The 22,500-nt window shown below is 44.0% G+C and overlaps 1 protein-coding gene across 6 annotated transcripts in view; it reads left to right on the top strand.

The window, feature by feature from the left end:
* Window positions 1-22,500, top strand: part of LOC135115022 (supervillin-like) — a 156,257-nt gene that overhangs the window by 51,140 nt on the left and 82,617 nt on the right. For 3 of the 6 annotated variants that reach the window (XM_064031446.1, XM_064031444.1, XM_064031443.1), the window contains 7 exons: window positions 1-2,341; window positions 4,214-4,403; window positions 4,819-4,910; window positions 5,320-5,349; window positions 6,604-6,716; window positions 7,497-7,784; window positions 9,826-9,981. The exon at window positions 1-2,341 is cut by the window's left edge and continues 51 nt beyond it. In XM_064031446.1, the coding sequence (XP_063887516.1) occupies window positions 1-2,341; window positions 4,214-4,403; window positions 4,819-4,910; window positions 5,320-5,349; window positions 6,604-6,716; window positions 7,497-7,784; window positions 9,826-9,981 (3,210 nt within the window). The remainder of the gene's footprint in view (window positions 2,342-4,213; window positions 4,404-4,818; window positions 4,911-5,319; window positions 5,350-6,603; window positions 6,717-7,496; window positions 7,785-9,825; window positions 9,982-22,500) is intronic. The other 3 variants (XM_064031445.1, XM_064031447.1, XM_064031449.1) reach the window with 3 other exon arrangements.

Below are 22,500 nucleotides of genomic sequence, written 5' to 3'. Positions count from 1 at the left end.
TCGGCGGCGGCCTCTCGGTATCGGGAGCCGAGCCTCTCAAGACACCCGAGGTGGTGCGTCATGTGGTGTCGCGCCTCACTCCCCCAGTCACCGCGCCCACGCAGCCCTCGGCCCTCTCCAGCAGCCAGCAGCCGTCCCTGCAATCCTCCGCCCCAGCCCACACCTTCCAGCCCATCCAGCCCGCCGCGATCCCAGACTCTACGCACTCGGCGCCATCCACCCTCGACTCCCGCGCAAGGCATGCACAAGATGGCGGCAGTCGTCGCCTGAGTGGATCGCTGGGCAACGAGACAGAGGAGGGCGTGCGTAAGGTGCCGCCCAAGTTGGCGCCGCTGAAGAAGCCCGACATCCCCGATGTTTTGCGTCCCAAGGACACCACAGGTCTCGCCTCGCCCGGGGTAGTGAACACCCCGCCCAGCTCCCGACCTTCCTCCGTGGTATTTGACAAGCCGCCGCTTGCACCCGAGGGGCAGCGCCCAGTCACCCTCCGCACCTCCCTCAGGAAACCCACAGACATCGGCACGTGTTTTATGGCAGCTCGGCGGGAAAAGCGTGACGACTCGAAACCAGAAAACGTTTTCCGCGACCAGCTGCAGCGACCCAAGAAGGGAGATAGACTGTCTAAGTCAGACATGAATCTGAAAATAGAGAGCAGTTACTCCGGGAAGCAGGACGACCTTCTCTCCCCCGGCAGCTCAGACTTAGAAGTTGCTTGCATCTCCGCCTCATCCCTCACCACCACCACGTCCTCCCCAGCTCTCGGCAGCGAGGAAACCATGAGCAGCCGCTTGGAGGCGCTCACGACCAGGGCAAAGGAGACAATGGAGCGGGCGGACCGCCTGGGTAAAGACAGCACCCCACCGCCCCCCGAGAGCAGTCCTCCGGAAGACAGCGCCGATAGCATGGTGCACGAGTGTGAGCAGTACCTCACGGTAAACGCCAGCCGGAAAGAAGTGAGTGGGGGCGTGAGGCCCCGAGAAGTGGTTTCCAGTGATACGCGCAGTGATAATGTACAGTCCCCGACAGTCAAGAAGGGAGTTATTTCAGACACGGGTCAGAAAAACTGGGTCGGGGGCTCTGAAGGACGTGGTAAAGAAAGTAAGCGGTTGGCTATGGAGAAAGAAGTGAATAAGGAAGTGAAGCGAGAGCCTAGCCAAGCAGCAGAACCACTGAAGATGACTGCTGCCTCCGCTGTGCCTTCAGGGCCCCCGGACCTTGCAACGTTAGGAAGTGACAACTTGAGCCCCCCGCCAGAGGAAGTGGTGCACGGCCTTCGTCACGTAGGCTACGCTGACGAGGAGGTTGGCTCTCCTGAGTCTGTTCAGATGAGGAGTCCCGACCATCGCAGCAGCAGCAGCAGCAGCGGTAGCAAGCGAAGTTCTCGACGCTGCTCACTCGACGGAGACACACCCCAGGCCGTCTCTCCCGACCCTCAGTCCATCCTGAAGCGGCGCTCGTCCCGGGAGGACGTGACTGTAGAACGACCCACCACGCCGGAGCCTCACAGCATACTGAAGCGGAAGACCAGCTCCCGCACGTCCAGCATAGACATCGTAGAGGGGGAGCCGAGACCCATCCTGAAGAAGAAGAGCAGTGTGGAGGAATTGGATCACTTCGAGCCGAGACCAATCCTCAAGAAGAAGTCCTCGACGGACGACGAGCTGGACGACCGGCCGCGCTCTATCCTGAAGGGGGGACGCAGCAGAGAGGACCTCGACCTCACGGAAGGGTTCGTTTCGCCTAACCCCATCTTGAAGCGATCTCCCCGTTGTGATAGCGAGGGGGAAGGGGAGCTGCGACCCATCCTTAAGAGGAGGGACACAACTGACGGTGTTCGCCTCCGACTCCACGTGTCTGACGGCGAGGACGTGGAGGGTGAAGTGCCTAGTGTGAGAGTAAGGAGTGACTCTGCGCCCGAGGCTGTGATACGTTTAAGAGGGCACTCTCCTCCTGCATTGTCGGCCACCCCCTCGCATGGCATCCTCAAGAAGCGCGGCGCACATTCCCCAGGACGTTTCGACCAGATGGACAGCGAACTGGGCGCCATCCTGCGTTCCCGAAGGACGCAGGGTGTCAGTGATGCAGACAGTGATAGTGAAGCAACGAATCGTCCCCAGAGCCCCTCCCTCCTGGCGCTGACGAAGCGCGAGGAATCCTCCAGCAGGTCCGGCGAGCGACCTCTCAGTGTGGCCGAGCGGGTGGCGGGTATGGAGGCTGCCCGCCAGGAACCTCCAGCCCCCGCCTCGCGCCGCTCACCCACCCCCACGCGTAGCCCAGGCGCGCGGCCCAAGCAGACGCCGTCCTTCCTTGACCGCCCCCCCACGCCCACCGACAAGGGGAGGTAAGCCACACTGTTTTCTCGGCACGGTAAAGAACTCTTGCGGCTGACAGGGTATGAAATGTAGCTGGATGTCTGATAAGTACTGTTACTTTAAATTCCATGCAAGCCCTTCGCTGTGTGTGTGTGTGTGTGTGTGTGTGTGTGTGTGTGTGTGTGTGGCCGCAGATGGACGATGACCTGCTTCCATTTTCCAAAATTTGTCAAAAATAGCGCCTCACTTTCAGAAGCGGCTCTTTTCCCGGAATAATACTACACCTTCAATGCTAAATATTCCCCAACTCAATTTCCAATTTTGCAATAAGCCCTCCCGCATAAGGGAAAAAATGCCACACGCGTGGCGAGTATTTTAATTCAGATGAAAAATGTATCACAATATGGAAAGAGAGTTTGTAATATTTATTTTCGTGGTGCAGTTTTGTGTAGACCAAGTGAATGTGCGCAATTAACCATAATGTACCAGCCTATCACAGCGCTGACCAAAATAGTGACTTTCCTAAATTTCCTTATGTAGCGGAATTCTTCAGAAACATGCGTAATCCAAATAGAAATATTTATTTTATAAGAAAAATGTTAGTATTTTTTTTTATGAGTATACGCTTGCAGCTTAAGGCGGCGCCGTAATAGAATTTAATCAGCACGAGCCTAAGCATTGATTATTTGCCCGCCAGACGCTTGTTTCCCCAGCTGCCGAGCTTAGTGCCCGCCGACAACAAACACGAAGTCAAAGTAAGGTGTTTAAAGCACTAACGTTAGAACATGATAAATTTGTTATCATATTGGACCCAGGTCAAACACTAATGATATAATTAATTTTCCAGTGTTATCTTAGACAGCGTGAATGACGTTGATACTGCTGTTGCAAAATGTTAAGGTTTTCATTTGCATCCTGTCGCGTGGCGCTAAATGTAAACATACAGAAAAGCGCTGGCGGTCGCCACACACAATTACACAACTGCTTGTTAGAGAGAGTAAGAAACCACAGCTGGCAGTGAAACCAGACCTGCACGCCAGCCCACCATCGGCCCCTGCCTGTGTGTTCCTTAAATCTTAGCTGGCACGACGCCGCTTGGTGGAAAGTAGTGTGCTTGATGGACGCTGGTGGTGGTGGTGGTGGTCAGCCTGGACTGCCGCGAGGGGTTTATTTGTTTATTTGTCTACCTGTTTATTTATTTATTCGTTCATTCCCTTGTTCATTAATTAATCCATTTATTCATTCGTTCATTTATTTTTCAAGAGAGTGTGTGTGTGTGTGTGTGTGTGTGTGTGTGTGTGTGTGTGTTGTTTTATGCTTGTTTCCGGTCTTTTATCTAGAAGTGTAATATCCCACCATAATAATTAATAATGAGAATAGCTATGTCGCCACAAGAATATTTAAACTTATAATTGGACCATTTATATATTATGCATCGTCTCATGTAGTCAGGTTTGTGGTCAATGAAGTATCTATCTATCTATCTATCTATCTATCTATCTATCTGTGTAGCAGTTCAGAAAGAAATAGGGCTTGAATCCAGTATAAATATCTTTATACCATTGGAAGAGACTTATAAAACTTTAAAACTTTCAAAGATTGCTGCTGCATAACAATTAGATAGAACCAGGGGAGTTTGTGCCTAATTAACTGAATGATGGTGGTCAGTGTGTGTGGCAGGTGTATAGCAATGTGGTGGTCAGTGTGGCAGGTGTGTAGCAGTGTGCTGTTCAGTGTGTGGCAGATGTGTAGCAGTGCTGGTCATTGTGTGGCAGGTGTGAAGCAGTATGGTGGTCAGTGTATGGCAAGTATGTAGTAGTGCTGGTCAGTGTGTGGCAGATGTGTAGCAGTACAGCATGCTGGTCAATGTCTCAGTGTCATAATGTGCCGCTGCCTTGCAGAGATAATCGAAGAAACAGTGCCTTCGCCCTGGTGGCGGAGCCGTCTCCTGGCGACGGTGCGGAGGCCATCAATGAGGCTTTCTTGGACCGTCCAGTGACCGAGGCCTACAACAGTGCCATATTCCCCAACGATGACGCCGCCCCCACCACACCCTCGGTGGTGTCGCAGAAAGCTGCCTTCTTTGCCCAGGTGAGCCCAGTGATTCTGTGCCCCTGAGTGGTGTTGTGAGCAGGGACGTGCCTTCTAGTGCTTTGTTCTGATGCATCCAATGCAGCTTCCTGTGTTTTAAGAAGTGTAAAGCTTTTGTTCAGTAATTTGATATTCTTTTCTCAGCTTCAGAACTTTACTGTTTATTTATGAGATGTAAAGCACAATAAACATGCTCACAGGTATAAATTGAATATGATTTCACACAAATTTCATGTAAAATAAAGAATAACTAAAAATTACAGATTCTGTGTATTATATTTACAAGTCTTTGATAATATGCACTATTAAATTCACATGTGTTTATATAGGCATTTCAGAAATATGCAAAATAACTTGCTCTCAATCAAGAGGTAAGCAAATCCATGACTATGTTTCAAAATTCTATTTCTTCCAGCTGGAGCGTGAACAGAAGACTTCCCCAGACACATCCCCGTCCCGGCCCAGCCACACCAGCCGCTTCAGCAGCCGCCGGGATAGAGGCGCCAGGTGGGTCAGGCTTCGGGGCAGTGGGCCAACTCACACAACACCACCCAAGCCAGACACACACACCTCACAACACTCACACCCTAACCAACACATACCACTTGACAGGTACTAATTTATAACACATATATACATGAATACTTACATGTACATTTCTACATGATCAGGAAACAAATGGCTTACTTTATTTCATCAAAAACAGTCTTAGTCATGAGAAATTCCTTTAATTTGAATGTATAGAAACCTGTGGAGTTGCATTACAAAATGTTAATGTCAGTAAGAGTGATGTATACTGTCCATACAGACATTGTGATATGTACTGCATGACTGCCTCTTGTGTTCCAGACAATGTATAAGACTTTAGGCAGGTCATTTTCTTATTAAAGTAACAAAATTTCATGTTGTCTCCTAGATTTGACCAGATAGCGAACTTCTTTGAAATGTAAGAAAACAGTTTCCACAGATTGTTGTACAGTAGTTGCTGTCACTGCAAACTCTACACTCACTGTATGGTAGTGGAGAACATATAGAAATGCTCACTATCTCTCAACTGCAGCACTGTTAGTAGAAGACATGGCATTGTGTACATTTGCTTACACTTACTAGTTCTTCCAGTGTTAGTGTCTCCTTTGTAATAGTAATAGTTGTTTAGATAGTAATAGAGTCAGTCTTTTTAAGCACTGCCAGCATTACTGTCTCAAGCATCACGGCATACACACTGAACTTGATGAACTGGTCTCCCGCTGTGTTCACCGTTGCTTCCAGTCCAGCACAGCACCACTCACTAACACAACACTGTGGCTATTGCTGCAGTTTTGGCTTCCATGTTTTAACTTTGTACAGTTTTTTACAATAAGCCAGATGTATGTACATTTTTGAATTTTTGTAAAACTGGAATTACGCAAGTCCTCCAGTAACATGAGGGAGAGAGACCAATAACACCTCTGTACAGTATGAGTATAAATTAAGTAATAACATAAATCTACATCATAAATAGAAGAGGGATCAAATTGACAAATATAAAGTTACAGGAGCCTCCATATCTCCTCCCTCACCCACAGGCAAAGTGTATTTACATTTTCTTGTCAATGAAAGCACACATACTATGCCCAAGTTTAGATTAATATACAAAGATAATGAAAGGAAACATTTTGGAGCCGATTCAAAAGGCAGCACTTGAGTTTACATAGTGACGTGTATAATTCAACATCATTTACAGTTTTCCAGGAATTTTTAATATTTTCTTAGGAATGTGAATGATCAGAACACATTACTTCGTTACCCTGTACTCTGATGTAGACTGGCACATGTCCTTCTGCTAACCACCACCAGACATTCACACTTCTAAGAAGGAATTAAAAATAAAAGCATAGCACTGTCATTCTCTGAACATAAACTCATGTTATTGGAAGACTTCTGTAATCTCAATATTCATTTGCTGTAATTTAATTCATGGCTGTGAAATTTTAATGTAAGAACATGTGAATGTAGTGAAGACATTCCTTTCAGTTTGTACAGTAATCCTAGAGAAGCAAACAAAACTTCATTAGAAATTTTGTGTATTCAATGATTTATAACCAGCAATAATTCACCTTTTTAACAACAAAGTGAAATTGATATCTGGCTATTTTCTGCCAAACTTTTAGTGAGAAACTTGATGCTGTATGTGCTAATGTTATCCCTAATTCTGCCACAGGCATGCAACCCAACCAGTCACTGAAGAAGAAGTCAATCAAGCCTCCAGGTTGGCTGAGGCCTCAGACTCTGCCTCCCACGACTCAGACTCAGCACCGCCCCGCCGAGAATCATGTGAGTATTGCATCACCTGAGGTGTTGAGGCTTTGATGTGTTGGTGAGGAGGTGTGTTGTGTTGGAGGGTCGTTTTGAACAGAAGTGTTCCACGAAAAGTCTTTCTCAGACCGTCACGCACCAGCGGCAGTCACACAGAGGACCATTTAACAGCTTGACAGTTTTACTGCATGTGCATGTGTTTTCACTGACTGACCACCACCACACATGCTGTGATGTGTGTGGCCCTAACGTCATAACGTCACTTATTACTGACAACATTGGTCTGATACACTTTTTTTTTTTCTTTTTTTTTTTTTTTTCCTCTTTTTTTTTTTTCTTTTTTTTCTCCTCATAAGCACAAAATTCTATCCACAAAATAATATTTTTTTAAAACTTCATTGCACTGATCTATGCAGTATTCTTAAGAATTAGAGACTTTATGTTGAAAGTAATAAGACAAAAATTCTATTTGATAAAATTCTTGAAGGAAAATCCCTATCCTTTGATTATAGTGTAAATTAAGAAGTTATATAAAGCATCCATATATGCAGTAAGTAATATTAAATTTACTAATCAAAATTATATCAAAATTAGACGATTAGAAGAATTGATAATTTAGAAGATGCATCAGTTAAGAATTTCTAGGTATGTCCCACTATGCCCTTAGCAGTGTATGATGGGAATGTATTGCTGAATAGCATTTTGTCTGCCTAACCCAACATTAAGGTTAACTCCCCTTATTGAATGCCCCTTGACTTGCCTTGGACCATTGCCAAACCCTGTGCTGCAATTATGTAGTGCCTTGGAAGAGCAGCACACAGCAAGAGACTAGTGGCACTCAGAGCAGCACAAACAAGAGTGGAACCAGTAACAGTGTGGGTGCCAGAGTGGCCCTTTGGACAAAGAGACTTGAGGAGGAACGTTCTCCCATCCCTCCTCTCGATGGAGCTCAGAGTGTGCGCCGCAGGACTCGGGCCACACGCTTCAAGACACAGCCAGTGACCATGGAGGAAGTGGCCCATGCTCATGCCCTAAACAGCCAGGTCATCCGCACCCACTCAGGATCCCTTGAGGAACAGGAAATAGGTACTAACAGGCTCCCACCCCCTATCCCTCGTTGGACTGAAAGGTGGCTTGTGTTCAGACACCAGTGCACTAGTATGAAATAGAGCATCATTGCCAGTCTCCAGGTCTCTGCACTAAGAGACAAGTACTGATATTCATTGCATTTGACTATTTCATGCTAATGTACAGTGTTGCATGCTGCCTAGTTTTCCGATACATTTTTGCATGGCACGACATTTGCTCCTGATTTTCAAGTTAAGCTACATGAACGCAGTTTTGTATCATGCTTCATATTTAAGCTTCTGCAAGATGGTTTGATTCTTCATTGATAATAAGTCTCTCCATTAATGAGATTGTTTCTGGATTTAGTCTGAGTTCACAGGCTTGCATGCATATATACATATATACCTGCTTTCATAATGTTTCAGGAACACTTTACCTCACACGAGATCAGTCTTGAGTCTTAATGACACATCTGCATAGCCCAAACTAATGTCTCAGTCCACAGCTGCAGCATTTTTCTCGTTATCTGTGCAACATTTTGACACCATTTGGGTTATCAATGGAGTATGATTTGACTCCATTCAGCTCTGCTCCCTCTTCCTCTATGGTGACCACTGACCATGCCCTCCTTTATTGGTGAATGAAAACAATTACCAGTGAGTGGAGCCAGGTGGTGCAGTACATACATGTGCGGCAAATCCGTCTTCGCCCTGCTCATGAATTGGTCAGTGCGAAGAGTCTGAGCTTGAGGCAGTGCATAGTGTGGTGATTATTGGTAGCCATGGGTCATGATTTGGGGTTATTGATTTCTAAGTCTGTTGTTTTGTAAAGCCAAGATGTTTAGGCCTTTGCTGTTGATACACTGTCCTCTAAAGAAATAGCTCTGTTTTTGCTCTAATAGGCATGCATAGGACTGTTTATGATGGTCAGTAAAAGGGATTGTATTAGGCTGATCGAGTTACTGGAGTATGTGAGGGAAAGAGACGAAAGGAGAGTGAATAGATCAGAGTAAGTAAGGAGAGAATGCAATGACAGGAAGAAATGGAGACTCTTCAACAGCTGTTCCTCAGAGGGAGTTCACAGTAACAAGCATCTGATGTAGACTGACAAATACAGTGGCCAGTTCTTAATCTGTATCATCAAAAAAATTGGAATACAAAGTGTATGTCTTGTGCATGTATGTGGAATACTAGTTCTTGACTAAATTTTTCACTCATTCTCTTGAAAAATCTGACGTCTCATCTTTGAGGTTGTTTGGTATCTTTCTTTGTTGATGTAATGTAGTACCTTGTTGAATTTCTTAGAACACTCTCCCTGTACATTTTTTTTTTCTCTCCTTGTAGCAGTTTTCATCCTTACTGTTTTACTTGTGTAGTGACAGAACAGTGAAGGCAATCCAGAAGTCACTCTGGTCAAGGTGATTACTAAAGGCCAAGCGATTTTTGGTTGGCCTTGGCTGTCGTGTCACTAAATATCACCTGGACCTTCCCTGACTTGTAGTGGTTCCTTCATAGACCTTGTAGTCCTGTCACTTCCAAGCCAGCTTCATTTCAGTCTAGAATACTGAATTGCACTATAGTTGAATTTTTTTCCATTAATTTTCAAGTGTATATGATTTTAGACCTGCATACTGTTTATTGTATTTATTTCCAAGTTGTTAAAAGTATTACATAACGAAACAGATTTATGGAAGACTGAAGCACAGGGGTTTCATTGTAGATAATGTTTGAGTCATTTTTTCTTTTGTCAAAATTCAGAATAGTGTTATACTGCTAACCTAGCAATAAATATATTAAACAATAGGTCATGGTCCATGTCGTAGTGAACTATTTTGGAAGAATTACCTACATTGAATCAATGGAAATTTAATGGAGATGGTAACTAAATGCCTACTGATGATTCGTTAAAATTTATCATGGAACCATTTTTATCATAATCAAATTTTGCTACAAAAATTTTATCATGTATTAAAAGGTAACAAGATAATGGTTGGTTAGATGCATACTGTCCATCTCACATGAAAACTTTATAATGATCTCCCCGTCATGTTCACTCTCAGCGAGTGGCTTTCGGGCGGCCCGTGAGGCTGTCCTGAGGAACTCAGCCGAGGTGATGCAGGGTCTCACTCCCGGCTCCTCCCCAAGGCGACGCTCCAGCAGCAGGAAAACATCCGTCAATGAGCCTGAAGATGACTTGGCATTAGATCCTGTCAGGGGTGAGTACATCTTGGTACAGTAGTTGTTCATGGTCTATTTCTTGATACATGGATGCTTCCTTAACCCTTTGACTACCACTTGGTACATCTTTCCCTAATTACCAATGACTCTGAGACATCTTTACTTCTTCTACAATCACATCCAATCTTTGAACTGGGAAGAATTTGCAAAATGTATTCTTTTTCCTCCCTAACTTTCTTGTAGATGGTTATAAAGACTTCACACATTGCTTATGGTACTGCCAATTGTTTTGTGTGGCAATGAAAGGGTTTATGTATTATTTTCTGGGTGATGTGTTTGCACCACTGAGGAAGCTTTTAGGAATGAATTGCTGTGGCACCATACCACACTTAACTTCCACATGTTTGAGAAGGCACATTTGCCTCACACTATGAGACTAAGAACAACTCTGCCACCATATTTTTTTCCATGTCACAAAGTCTGCTGCAAAGGATGGAGTGAAGGAACTGGGGACATGTCAAGTCTTGTACATCAAATTAGAAATTATCCAGATGTACATGTAGGTTAATCTAAAGCTGTTAAGTGTTTGAGGCATGAGTCTTCCCTCGGCCATCGGTGGGAAAGCTAGCCAGGTGGTGGAGACATATATATATGAATCAGGTTTCGTGAAGCACATTACAACATACACATTATTAAAGATTAGGAGAGAATGAGGGCAAGGAAGAGGAGCAGAAGTGTGCCACAGTGTCTTTGTAAAGTGAGAGGAATGAGTATTTGAATAATTGCACTCATACTGAAGAGATTTGAGTGTGTGGGAATGGAGTGTAGTAATAGTAGAGCCACAAGTTTAGACATGAAGCAACTGCCAGCTTGAAGGGTAGGCAAGAAATAAGTAGTGAAATGGGTAGATAATTGGGTGTTGTTGTTGTTGTTGTTGTTGTATTATCATTATTATTATTATTATTATTATTATTATTATTATTATTATTATTATTATTATTATTATTATTATTATCATTATCATTATCATTATTATTATTATTGTTGTTGTTTTTGTTGTTGTTGTTGTTGTTGTTGTTTTCTTTCTTCTTCTTCTTCTTCTTCTTCTTCTTCTTCTTCTTCTTCTTCTTCTTCTTCTTCTTCTTCTTCTTCTTCTTCTTCTTCTTCTTCTTCTTCTTCTTCTTCTTCTTCTTCTTCTTCTTCTTCTTCTTCTTCTTCTTCTTCTTCTTCTTCTTCTTCTTCTTCTTCTTCTTCTTCTTCTTCTTCTTCTTCTTCTTCTTCTTCTTCTTCTTCTTCTTCTTCTTCTTCTTCTTCTTCTTCTTCTTCTTCTTCTTCTTCTTCTTCTTCTTCTTCTTCTTCTTCTTCTTCTTCTTCTTCTTCTTCTTCTTCTTCTTCTTCTTCTTCTTCTTCTTCTTCTTCTTCTTCTTCTTCTTCTTCTTCTTCTTCTTCTTCTTCTTCTTCTTCTTCTTCTTCTTCGTCTTCGTCTTCGTCTTCGTCTTCGTCTTCTTCTTCTTCTTCTTCTTCTTCTTCTTCTTCTTCTTCTTCTTCTTCTTCTTCTTCTTCTTCTTCTTCTTCTTCTTCTTCTTCTTCTTCTTCTTCTTCTTCCCTTGCCGTTGATTCCCAGCAGTCAGACACGCACCACCTCACACCTTGCAAAGTTTCGCAAAGGAAATGACACAAATGGCACACATGTACAAAGAAAGTAATTTCGCCCAAACACGTGTTGAATATAAGATAAGACAACATTGATTACCTGCCGATATGGAAGTGAATTAAGCTAAGGATTCTGTTGATGTTTTGATGCACCAGACACCATTATCACCATTATCATCACCAATAACCTCGTTTTCCATACTGGGCAGAGGTGGGACTTGAGAATTGGCCCAGGGGAAAGTAAATTATCGTGAGAAATAGATCTCTGATTGAAAAGGGTTGAGGTCAATCATAAGCCATTCACTTGCCCCACTTTGAATCGAATGTCATGATTTGTGTCCTAAAGCATTCAGTATGTCTTTGAAGTTGTGTGTGTGTGTGTGTGTGTGTGTGTGTGTGTGTGTGTGTGTGTGTGTGTGTGTGTGTGTGTGTGTGTGTGTGTGTGTGTGTGTGTGCTTAAGTTATTGAGATAAATAGTTCCAAAATCAAGCAAATGATATAATTCATTAATAATTTGTCTACATTAATCTCAGCAAGACCAGCAAACAAACAACCCTTGGCACCGATTCATAATTAGTGCCGAACTTTTAATGGCTTCCTACTTCCGCCAGATGTGCATTACATTGAGATTCGTTCCAACACCAAAAGACGTAGATTATAGAACATCTGGCTGCTTCGGGCCATGTTAAAAATACGTACTGACTGCCAGAGTTAAACTGTTTAGATAGAAGGCAATTGTCTGAAGTAGCAAGCAATACGACAAGATTCAAGGTCCTTATTCTATAAAACGCCTTGTATTCTCATAAGAACTACTTTCAAAGGCCACAGAGATAAGTAGTCGAGTTATCATGGTTGTTTTTCCCACTGATAATGCAGAACCCATGTTAAGCTACCACAGAAATCGTGAAAATGCCCTTGAAAACCCTAGTAACTTTCCCTACAGCCTGTTGAAAGTAGAGATATAGCGTTAAATGTATGAGAATGCAGAGAACGTGGCGCCAGATGCAAAGTCAACGATTCGTGTTGACGTGTTTCTGTTCGCGAGTCCCTCCAGTGCACATGTTTACGAGAAGATTCAGAAGCTATTTGCAAGCGAGTAAGGAGCATCATGTCACACCGTATTCAGCAGACAGCTCATTAGCATCTCATATGAAGCTTCAAGTACTCTCCCTTGACACATCACTGCCTTGACCCAGACCAGCGTAGTCACCTGTGGCCAGCTTGAGTCATGGCATTAGCAGCCGCAGGGTCACTCTCGCACCTCAGAATGCGCGGATAACACAAAATCAATGAGTCAACAAACGCGCAGCTCAGTTCGTCAGTTCGTCTCACGCCACCAGTGCTGCCAGTTGATATAGACAGCTAAAGCGTCCAGTTTGTGAGAGTGAGTCATGGTTGTTGCTCATGTGCATACGTTAGTTGGTCAGATCATCGCGTACTGAAGTTTTTGCGGGTTACAGAAATTACTTTACCGGATCGTATAACTGTCAGTTGATGAACATGACTGAGCTGAACGAAGGAAAGGTGTCAGAAATATCAACAAATTAGTAGTTGATTAGCATGACAGCTTGATCGAAGGCAAGGTGTCAGGAATATCAACAAATTACTAGTTGATAAGCATGACTGATCTTGAACGAAGGAAAGGTGTCAGAAATATCAACAAATTACTAGTTGATAAGCATGACTGAGCTTGAACGAAGGCATGGTGTCAGGAATATCAACAGATTATTACTTGATTAGCATGACTGAGCTGAACGAAGGCATGGTGTCAGGAATATCAACAAATGACACCTCAGAATCACCTGCCTACTGCGTATCAAAACTGCGACACCTGTTTTAATTATAGGGTGTGTTTCGTCACTTTTTATCCACTGTAATGACAACGATATATTTCTCTGTTGACGAAGTGTTGGTCACGATAGGAAGCCGCGGACCACGACGCCAAACACGCAGGGCTGTGACGCCGCGCGGGAAAATGATCTCGGTTATATTGCGATGCGAAATAACGGACTGTTTTCCCTAAGCTGGTGACGAAACTCTTCACCCTGATGACTTGTGGCTGGAGGGGCCGCTGTGTGGGTGGGTGGGGGTGGGGTGGGATGGGATGGGATGGGAGGACGCCCTTCTTAAGATGCTATTAAGTCAGGGGGCTCCTTGATTGCTCCGCCTAATGATGTAGAGAAGAAACTCTCTCTCTCTCTCTCTCTCTCTCTCTCTCTCTCTCTCTCTCTCTCTCTCTCCTCTCTCTCTCTCTCTCTCTCTCTCTCTCTCTCTCTCTCTCTCTCAAATCAAACTTCAATCCACCCCCACCATGCCCCGTGGAGAGCCTTGCCCGTATCGCCACATTGAGCCTCACTTGTCCCTATCCCAGCTGGTGGAGTGCGTCCCCGCCTCGCACATCAAGGCCGCTCTGATCATGTCGCTAAAACACCAAGACGCCCTTGTTTGCCGTGATACAGGGAAGGGAGGGAGCCGACCGACGGATCAACCCACCCACTGCTTCTATTGCGTGACCGTCAGGGCGGACACTCACACACTCACACACACAGTCACACGCACACATGTCTACATCCCACCCGCGCCACGCACACAGTGGAGCGGCGCTGGCAGTGAGAGTGTAACCTTCCGACCCGCCTGACACCCGCCCTGCATCCTCAGCGCGGCCAAGCTGTGTGGCGTGCTCGGGAAACGGTGAGCTGTGGTGCTGTGTTGTGCTGTGCTGTGCTGTGGTGGTGTTCCGTGTAGTGGTGGTGTATTGGTGCTGTGGTATCCTGTATTGTTACTGCTGCCGTGGTGATGTTGTGGTGCCTTGTGCTGCTAGTGTTGTGGTGGTGGTGTAGTGTGCTGCGGCATCCTGTATTGTTAGCGCTGCCGTGGTGGTGCTGTGGTGCCTTATGCTTCTAGTGCTGTGGCGGTGATGCTGTTCTGTTTTTGATGGCCTCTACAGTGTATTGATATATAATGGTACCCTCGTATGTGGTGCTGTGGTCCTGCTGTGTGATGTGTTGGCCTTGTTGTGGTGCCTTGCTGCGGTAGTGGTTATACTGATTGGCTATGGTGGTCGGTAATGCGGTAATGCTGTGGGTGGCGGTGTTCTGTTACCAGGATAGTGCTGTGACAGATCATGTGGATGTTGTTTATTCTGCGCGGCTGTGACATAATCTGGTGGTGATGGGCGAATATCCCGCGAGGGTTGTCATGCGGTGGTGCCTTCGCGTGTTGGTCAGTGTTCTGCAGTGGTGGGTGCGTCTTTAGGGAAACATGTTACTCTGTGACTGTGAGGGAGAAAGGCGTAGTGTTACCTAAATTTTGAGTTGGTAAATGTCGCCTGGTCGTGAATTTCCTTTGATTGGTATGTGGATAGATATTGTTTAGGACGTTGTTTAGGACGTTGTTGTTGTTGTTGGTGGTGGTGGTGATGGTGGTGGTGGTGGTAGTGTTTGAGATATGAGATTTAGGTGTAAAAATAGTAAAACAACACAAACAGATAGTCTTACGAAGACAGTGAATGAGATTCATCAATAGACACTCCTGATAACACACACACACACACACACACACACACACCACACACACACACACACACACACACACACACACACACACACACACACATCCTTGCAACACAGTGGTCCCTCTTCGCGTTCCCGTCACAGATGGCACTGCCTGGGCCCACTTAGCGCTGGATCTCCGTTTTCTATCATGCCTGAGTATCGTGCAGGCTGACAGTCAAGGCGGGGCATCACCATAACCATCCTGCTACTTTCACTTTCCAAAATATAATGATGGGAAGCGTTTTACAACCCGCCGTGCGATTCAAGGCTTCGGTCCTGCAGGAAATAGGTAGATGAATAGAGAGAGGGAGAAAAAAAGGTCTGATCTACTTTAAAATAGCTTAGTGTTACCCAAAGAGTAAGTCTTAATCTGAGCAGGTTCGACCACCTCACGAACCAGACACAGCTGCACCCTGCTCGCTCCCTCCTCCTCCCTCACCTCCCCCGCCCTCCGCCCTCCTCAGGTTCTAACATCGATGGATCACCTGCCCCACGATTCTAGTTTATTACCTAAGAACACCCTGAGTTGCCATTGCTGGCTTGTGTTTGGCAGTGTTTACATCAAAGATGTGAAGGTTGTCGAGTGATATCAGATAAAGGTGATTAAATTCCTAAAACCCAGTGACCTACATTGGTTTAGTAAGCCTTCCCCCTTCCTCAGCCTCTTCCTCTCTTCCTCTCCGTCTTGAACTAACGTCCCTGCTCGTGAATATTTTAGTAAATGAATAAAACAGCCTTGTGATGTCCTTTATACGAAGAAGAGATGTACTCAAGTGTGTATCTTTAGTTAAGTGTGTCACGTGTATCCTCTCTCTCTCTCTCTCTCTCTCTCTCTCTCTCTCTCTCATCTCTCTCTCTCTCTCCTCTCTCTCTCTCTCTCTCTCTCTCTCTCTCTCTCTCTCTCTCTCTCTCTCTCTCTCTCTCCTTATAAGTTATCATTCATTCTTCTTTATCCTCACGTCTCCTCTTTAATCTTTTACCAGTTTGGAAGTTTATATTTGGATTCTCTCTCTCTCTCTCTCTCTCTCTCTCTCTCTCTCTCTCTCTCTCTCTCTCTCTCTCTCTCTCTCTCTCTCTCTCTCTCTCTCTCTCTCTCTCTCTCTCTCTCTCTCTCTCTCTCTCTCTCTCTCTCTCTCTCTCTCTCTCTCTCTCGGGGCATTAAAGGTGTGCTGTGTCCCGTCAGGAGGAAACATGACCCTCGCTGCTCTTATCAAGGTCATCGTTACGAATCAAGACTCACACCGGACATGACATCACTGACACATTTTTCGGCGACACACACACACACACACACACACACACACACACACACACACACACACACACACACACACACACACACACACACACACACACACACGGGCCTTAGAACACATGCAACCCAGATCCACTAGATAAGGACGTTCACAATTAGTATACGTTTTTTTTTTTTTTGTATCTTGTATCTACGCTATGTCAGATACTCTTAAATTTCAAATATGACCTTTAGAACGTATCGATATAAGGTTAACGTGCTTAAAAATGTATGATATGACGTTATTCGCTAGGATGAGGCGTTGAATGGAGGGTGCGTCAGGGTGCGGGAGGGTGGTGGCTCACTGGTTAGTACGCTGACCTCTAGCAGTGACCGTTTCAGTGTTCGAATCCCTCTGTAGACCCATGATTGTTTAAAGAGCATCCGGGTACTAAAAGCTCTGAATCCCTGCCTCCTCCTGCTCCGTGGCATCTCTTAGCGCCGTCAGGATTGGGAAGAGAAGGGAAGGGAAGTGAAGGAAGCAGGGAGATTCAAGTACCAAATTATATAGTGAATAAGTGTATTTTTATTGAGGTAGAAATGTGTGTGTGTGTGTGTGTGTGTGTGTGTGTGTGTGTGTGTGTGTGTGTGTGTGTGTGTGTGTGTGTGTGGGCGAGGGGAGGTGTGTTGCATGAGTTAAAAGCAGAACGGAATCCAATATATGTTTTTTTTTTTTTTGCTTTTTTTGTGAAATTTACTACGTTTTCTGTGGTGGTGCACCTCGTTCATATTCTCTCTCTCTCTCTCTCTCTCTCTCTCTCTCTCTCTCTCTCTCTCTCTCTCTCTCTCTCTCTCTCTCTCTCTCTCTCTCTCTCTCTCTCTCTCTCAAACATTAATCATAATATTCATCGAGTCTTTTTTTTTCACAATAGCAAGGTAACACTGCAATTGTGAAGTTTTTTTTTTTGTTATTTTTTTTTATATGAGAGAGAAAAAAACGAAAATGCATTTATATTTTATTTACTATTTTTTTTCCCGAGCACAAAATCATCACATCACGTTTTGTATCGTAATTATTATTTTTTTTTTATATACTTTTATTACTCATCGTGTTCTTATTACCTCAACACGTGTGCCAGACTCATACTGAAGGACGACCACGCGTCTTATCAGTATAGAAATTAATACTATAAAAGTCACAGCATCCTCGACACAGCAGCTATGTTTACATACACAGATGGCTATGCGGTGGTGGTGGTGGTGGTGGTGGTGTGGGAGGTGAGTCAAGGCGTTGGGTGGAAGGGGAGAGGGGGTGGAGGACAGGTAGGAGCCGCTTTGCAGGTCTAATCCACCGACACCTGATCCACACCTGGCCTCCCTTGAGTTACCTGTGCCTGCCTTAATTGGTTTAATTCCCACCAGGTATTTCACCCTTACCTGTACATGTGTGTTGTGTCTCACTGTATGTTTTGCTTGTGTTTCTTGGTTAATTAAGTGTGGAGTTGGAGAGCAGGTGATGGTGTGTGTGTGTGTGTGTGTGTGTGTGTGTGTGTGTCACGGTGGCGTGCTTGGTGTGGGTTGTGGTGGATTGGAACGACTGTCATTTAATACTGCAGGTGTAGGAAAAGAGGAGGAGAGGAGGAATAAGACGAAGAGAAAGAAGAGAAAGAAGAGGAGGAACATAGTTTTAAATAGAAAGAGATGTGATTTGACTAAATTAAGAGAGAGAGAGAGAGAGAGAGAGAGAGAGAGAGAGAGAGAGAGAGAGAGAGAGAGAGAGAGAGAGAGAGAGAGAGAATGACGAGGGTAGTGTGACTCCTCCCTCACATCGCTCTGTTGTAACAAACCCACTGGCTGTAACGCTGCAAGTCACCGTCACACCAAGCGTCACACCAACAGTAGCACCGCGCCGGTCACCCGTAACACGTAACACGGCTACTGGCACTCTGGCACTCATTCACTCTCTCTCTCTCACTCACTTGCTCACTCACTCTCTCATAACTCTAACCTTACTCCCTAATTATCTGCAGTCAGTCATTTGTTTAATTATTCACACACACACACACACACACACACACACACACACACACACACACACACACACACACACACACACACACACACACACACACACACACACACAGAGCAGGTGGTACCAATAGGAGGCATTACCTGAAACTTACTTGAAAGTGGTGGAGGAGGAGGAGGAGGAGGAGGAGGAGGCAACCATGAACGTATTTCCGCCAAATAACGAATGTGGTGTGTGTGTGTGTGTGTGTGTGTGTGTGTGTGTGTGTGTGTGTGTGTGTGTGTGTGTGTGTGTGTGTGTGTGTGTGTGTGTGTGTGCTGTACATGCCACCGTCCAATCCCTTGAAATAAAAAAAATAATAATGATAATAATAATAATAATAATAATAATAATAATAATAACAATGATGATGATAATAATAATAATAATGATAATGATAATAATAATAATAATAATAATAATAATAATAATAATAATAATAATAATAATAATAAAAACAACGTGGAATTTCAGTATGACGGTTACCTGTACCTGTGCTAACGTCAGGTAACAATTAACTCTCGCGCCACATACCTGTTTATGCCTAATCCGTACAGCAAAACAACGTCAATCCGCCGGAATAACAACAACACTATTGCGTGGACTGTCAACAATTTATTCACAATTTATTCACAACCACTCGAAAAAAAAAAACACACACACACACAAACACACACATACACCTGAATATTCACTGTTCACTTTACAATTTTACCTTTTTTAATTGCCTTCCCTAAAAGCCCCTCACCTGAGTCACGGTAGTCATTAGCTTTACCTGTGACTCCCGTGCTCACCTGCCACGCCCTCTGCTGTTTTTGTGCACATGGTTTTGTAAAGAGAATCAGAAAGGGAATGCGCTGCTTTACAAATGGAACTGAATCGTTTATAATAGGGAGGGGGGACTTTTTGTGTACTGACCTTGAGAGAGAGAGAGAGAGAGAGAGAGAGAGAGAGAGAGAGAGAGAGAGAGAGAGAGAGAGAGAGAGAGCGTTAGTTATGCTTGTTTTTCTCTGTTATTTTGCTCATAGTATTGGGAAGAAGCATTCTCTCTCTCTCTCTCTCTCTCTCTCTCTCTCTCTCTCTCTCTCTCTCTCTCTCTCTCTCTCTCTCGTATTGGTCTTTTTTCCGTCACACACACACACACACACACACACACACACACACACACACACACACACACACACACACACACACACACACACACACACACACACACACACACACACACACACAGAGAGAGAGAGAGAGAGAGAGAGAGAGAGAGAGAGAGAGAGAGAGAGAGAGAGAGAGAGAGAGAGAGAGGATTGGTGAGCTAGAAAGAGAGAAATACTACGTAATTATATGCTAGAATGAACCAACAAGTCACAGTTATGTTGCATCACGGCTGTCACTCAGAAGCTGCCCTGCGTGAGAGAGAGAGAGAGAGAGAGAGAGAGAGAGAGAGAGAGAGAGAGAGAGAGAGAGAGAGAGAGAGAGAGAGAGAGAGAGTATGCGTGCGACCTTAGTGTTTAATGTACGTATGTGAAGGCTCCCACACACACACACACAAGGATCTGTTTCTTTCACTAGTTCCTCTCTGCTTCTCACGGATGAATGAAACTAGCACTGTTACGTAAGCCTTCCCTGCAGTACACCTTTACATAAGGCGGTAATAAAGTATAGTTCTTTGTGTATCCCTCCCAGCTGTGACTCGCGTGATTGGGTAAAGATGAGGATAAAGGGGAAACTAAGGCAGATATACGCATGTCTTTAATGTATTTATTTATGTATGTATTCATTTTATTTATTTATTTTGTGTTTGTTAGAGAGACCGCTCAAGGCCAAAAGAAGAAACAACAACAAAAGTATAAAAACAAAAGAATGGACACTTTTAAGAACATAATAACGTGAGAAAACTAGGGAAGCTGCAAGAAGTCATCGGTCCTACACGTGGCAGTCCCTTTATAAAAACACCTATTTATTTCTACCTGCCATCCCCATCCATAAATACGTCTAATCTTTTAAAACTCCCCTATGCATTTATTACCATGCCGTTTACAAAGGTAGATAAATAGCAAGTTGAAGATGCGAAAAAGCAGGCGAGTTTATTTTACAACGGGTCTTGATGCTCCTCTTTTTCACCAATGTTCAAGTCGTAGGCAGGGGAGAGACGTAATCCTTGCTGCATCTCCACGTTTTTATTTATTTATTTATTTTTCGAAGTAGTAAAGTTGAGGTTGGAAAGAAAAGTATTGCTAAAAGTATATACCCTTTTCTCAGTCTTTCTTTCCTGCTGCATCATTGAGTTGAGTTGGACGGGAAGCTAAACCAAAATACATCCTTTGCACGTGTCTCCTTCCTTGTCCCTTCTTGTCCTTGCGTGTTTTTGGTGAATTTAACCCATTCCGGGACGCGTTTTTGCTCTGGGTTTTCTATGGTTGAGTTGAAAGGGAAACTAAACTAAAACAGTTGTCTCCATCCATGTCCTTTCGTTCATGTGTTTTTTTTAAGTGAATAACCAATTCTCTTTTGCGTCTTTATGTAAAAGTTGAGTTGGATTGGAAACTAAACCAAAATATGCACTTGTTTCCTCCACACCCGTCTTTTTTATTTATTTATTTATTTATTTATTTATTTATTTATTTATTTATTCTATTCCCTGTTGCCTCTGCGTTTTCAAAAGTGAAGTTAAATTGGACGGGAAACTAATGCAGAACGTACGCACACTTGTCTCCCTTCATCCACATCCTTTCGTCTTTGCGTGTTTTTAAAGTTATACATTCTATTCTATTAAGCCTCCGCGTTTTCTAAAGTTGAGAGTTGAATCGCACAGGAAACTAATGCACAGAACGTACGTACACTTGCCTCCCTCCATTCACATCCTTTCGTCCTTGCGTTTTTTGGAAGTAAATTTATCCTGACGAAGAAATACAACCTCCTCGGATTATGAATGTTCACTGAGAGTACGATTTTTGTTGCCTGTGTTTTTGCGTCTCTCTTTATCTTCTCGCGCTCTCATTGTTGCGTCTGGGAGAAAATTGCAGGTTTGGCGTGAAGGAGAGAGACGTGTGTGTGTGTGTGTGTGTGTGTGTGTGTGTTTGTCCTTCCTCTTCCGCCTTCCAACGTATTTCTGGTTCGTCGATTTCTCCCGTTTTCTTTTCTCAAGTTTCATAATGATCTTCCCGTTTTCTATTCTGCACCCTGGGAGAGAGAGAGAGAGAGAGAGAGAGAAAATAGTGCTACATACTACGTTTCAGATTAATTAACAAGGAAATTTAAAGGTCTTTTCAGAATGTGTGCGTGAGTCGTTAAGAGCATTAGTGAGAATTAACTCAAAATCTCGCTTGTCTAAGGCTCGCTAACGTATTTTGCGTTTATATGTATTTTTTTCCCTCTAACTTTCCTTCTTGTACCGTGAAAGATAAATGCCTACGTGTTTTAATTACGTTTATTTGTTTTTAATTTCGTCGGAGGCACTTTTCTTATCACTTTTTTTTATTTGAATCTTTTCTCCCTTATTTGTTTCGTTGTAAGTAAAAAAAGTCAACTGTTTTCAAATTTTTAATCACGTATTTCATTATATTTCATTCATAACAGGTATTAATGGCGAATTAGTGAACAGCAGGTAAATATCATCACCATTATTATTATCGTCATCACCATCATCATCATTTCATTCAACAACCTTATTTTTCCTCCACACACTATTTCTAATCTTTTCCAGCCCTTGTTTAATGTCCTTCAGTCTCCCTCTACCCTCCTTCAGTCCCCTACTAGTCTTCTGCAGTTCACTTATTAGTCTTCAGTCCCCCTTTTAGTCTCCAGTCCCCCTCTAGTCTCCTCCAGTCCCCTACTAGTCCCCTGTCTCTCCTCTGGTCTCTTTCAGTCCCCCTCTAGTCTCTCCTTTACTAATCTCCTTCATATCAGTCCCTTACTAGTTTCCTTCAGTGCCTCTTTTAGCCTCCTTCAGTCCTCCTCTAGTCTCCTTCAGTCCCCCTACTAGTCTCCAGTCCCCATATAAGTCCTTTAGTCTCCTTCAGTCCCTTCTTTAGTCTCCTCCTACCTCCAT

Source organism: Scylla paramamosain, chromosome 28 (genome assembly GCF_035594125.1).
Source record: "Scylla paramamosain isolate STU-SP2022 chromosome 28, ASM3559412v1, whole genome shotgun sequence".
Classification (NCBI taxonomy): Eukaryota; Metazoa; Arthropoda; class Malacostraca; order Decapoda; family Portunidae; genus Scylla; species Scylla paramamosain.
Note: the sequence above shows the minus strand (reverse complement) of the source record. Positions and strands in the feature narration are given on the sequence as shown.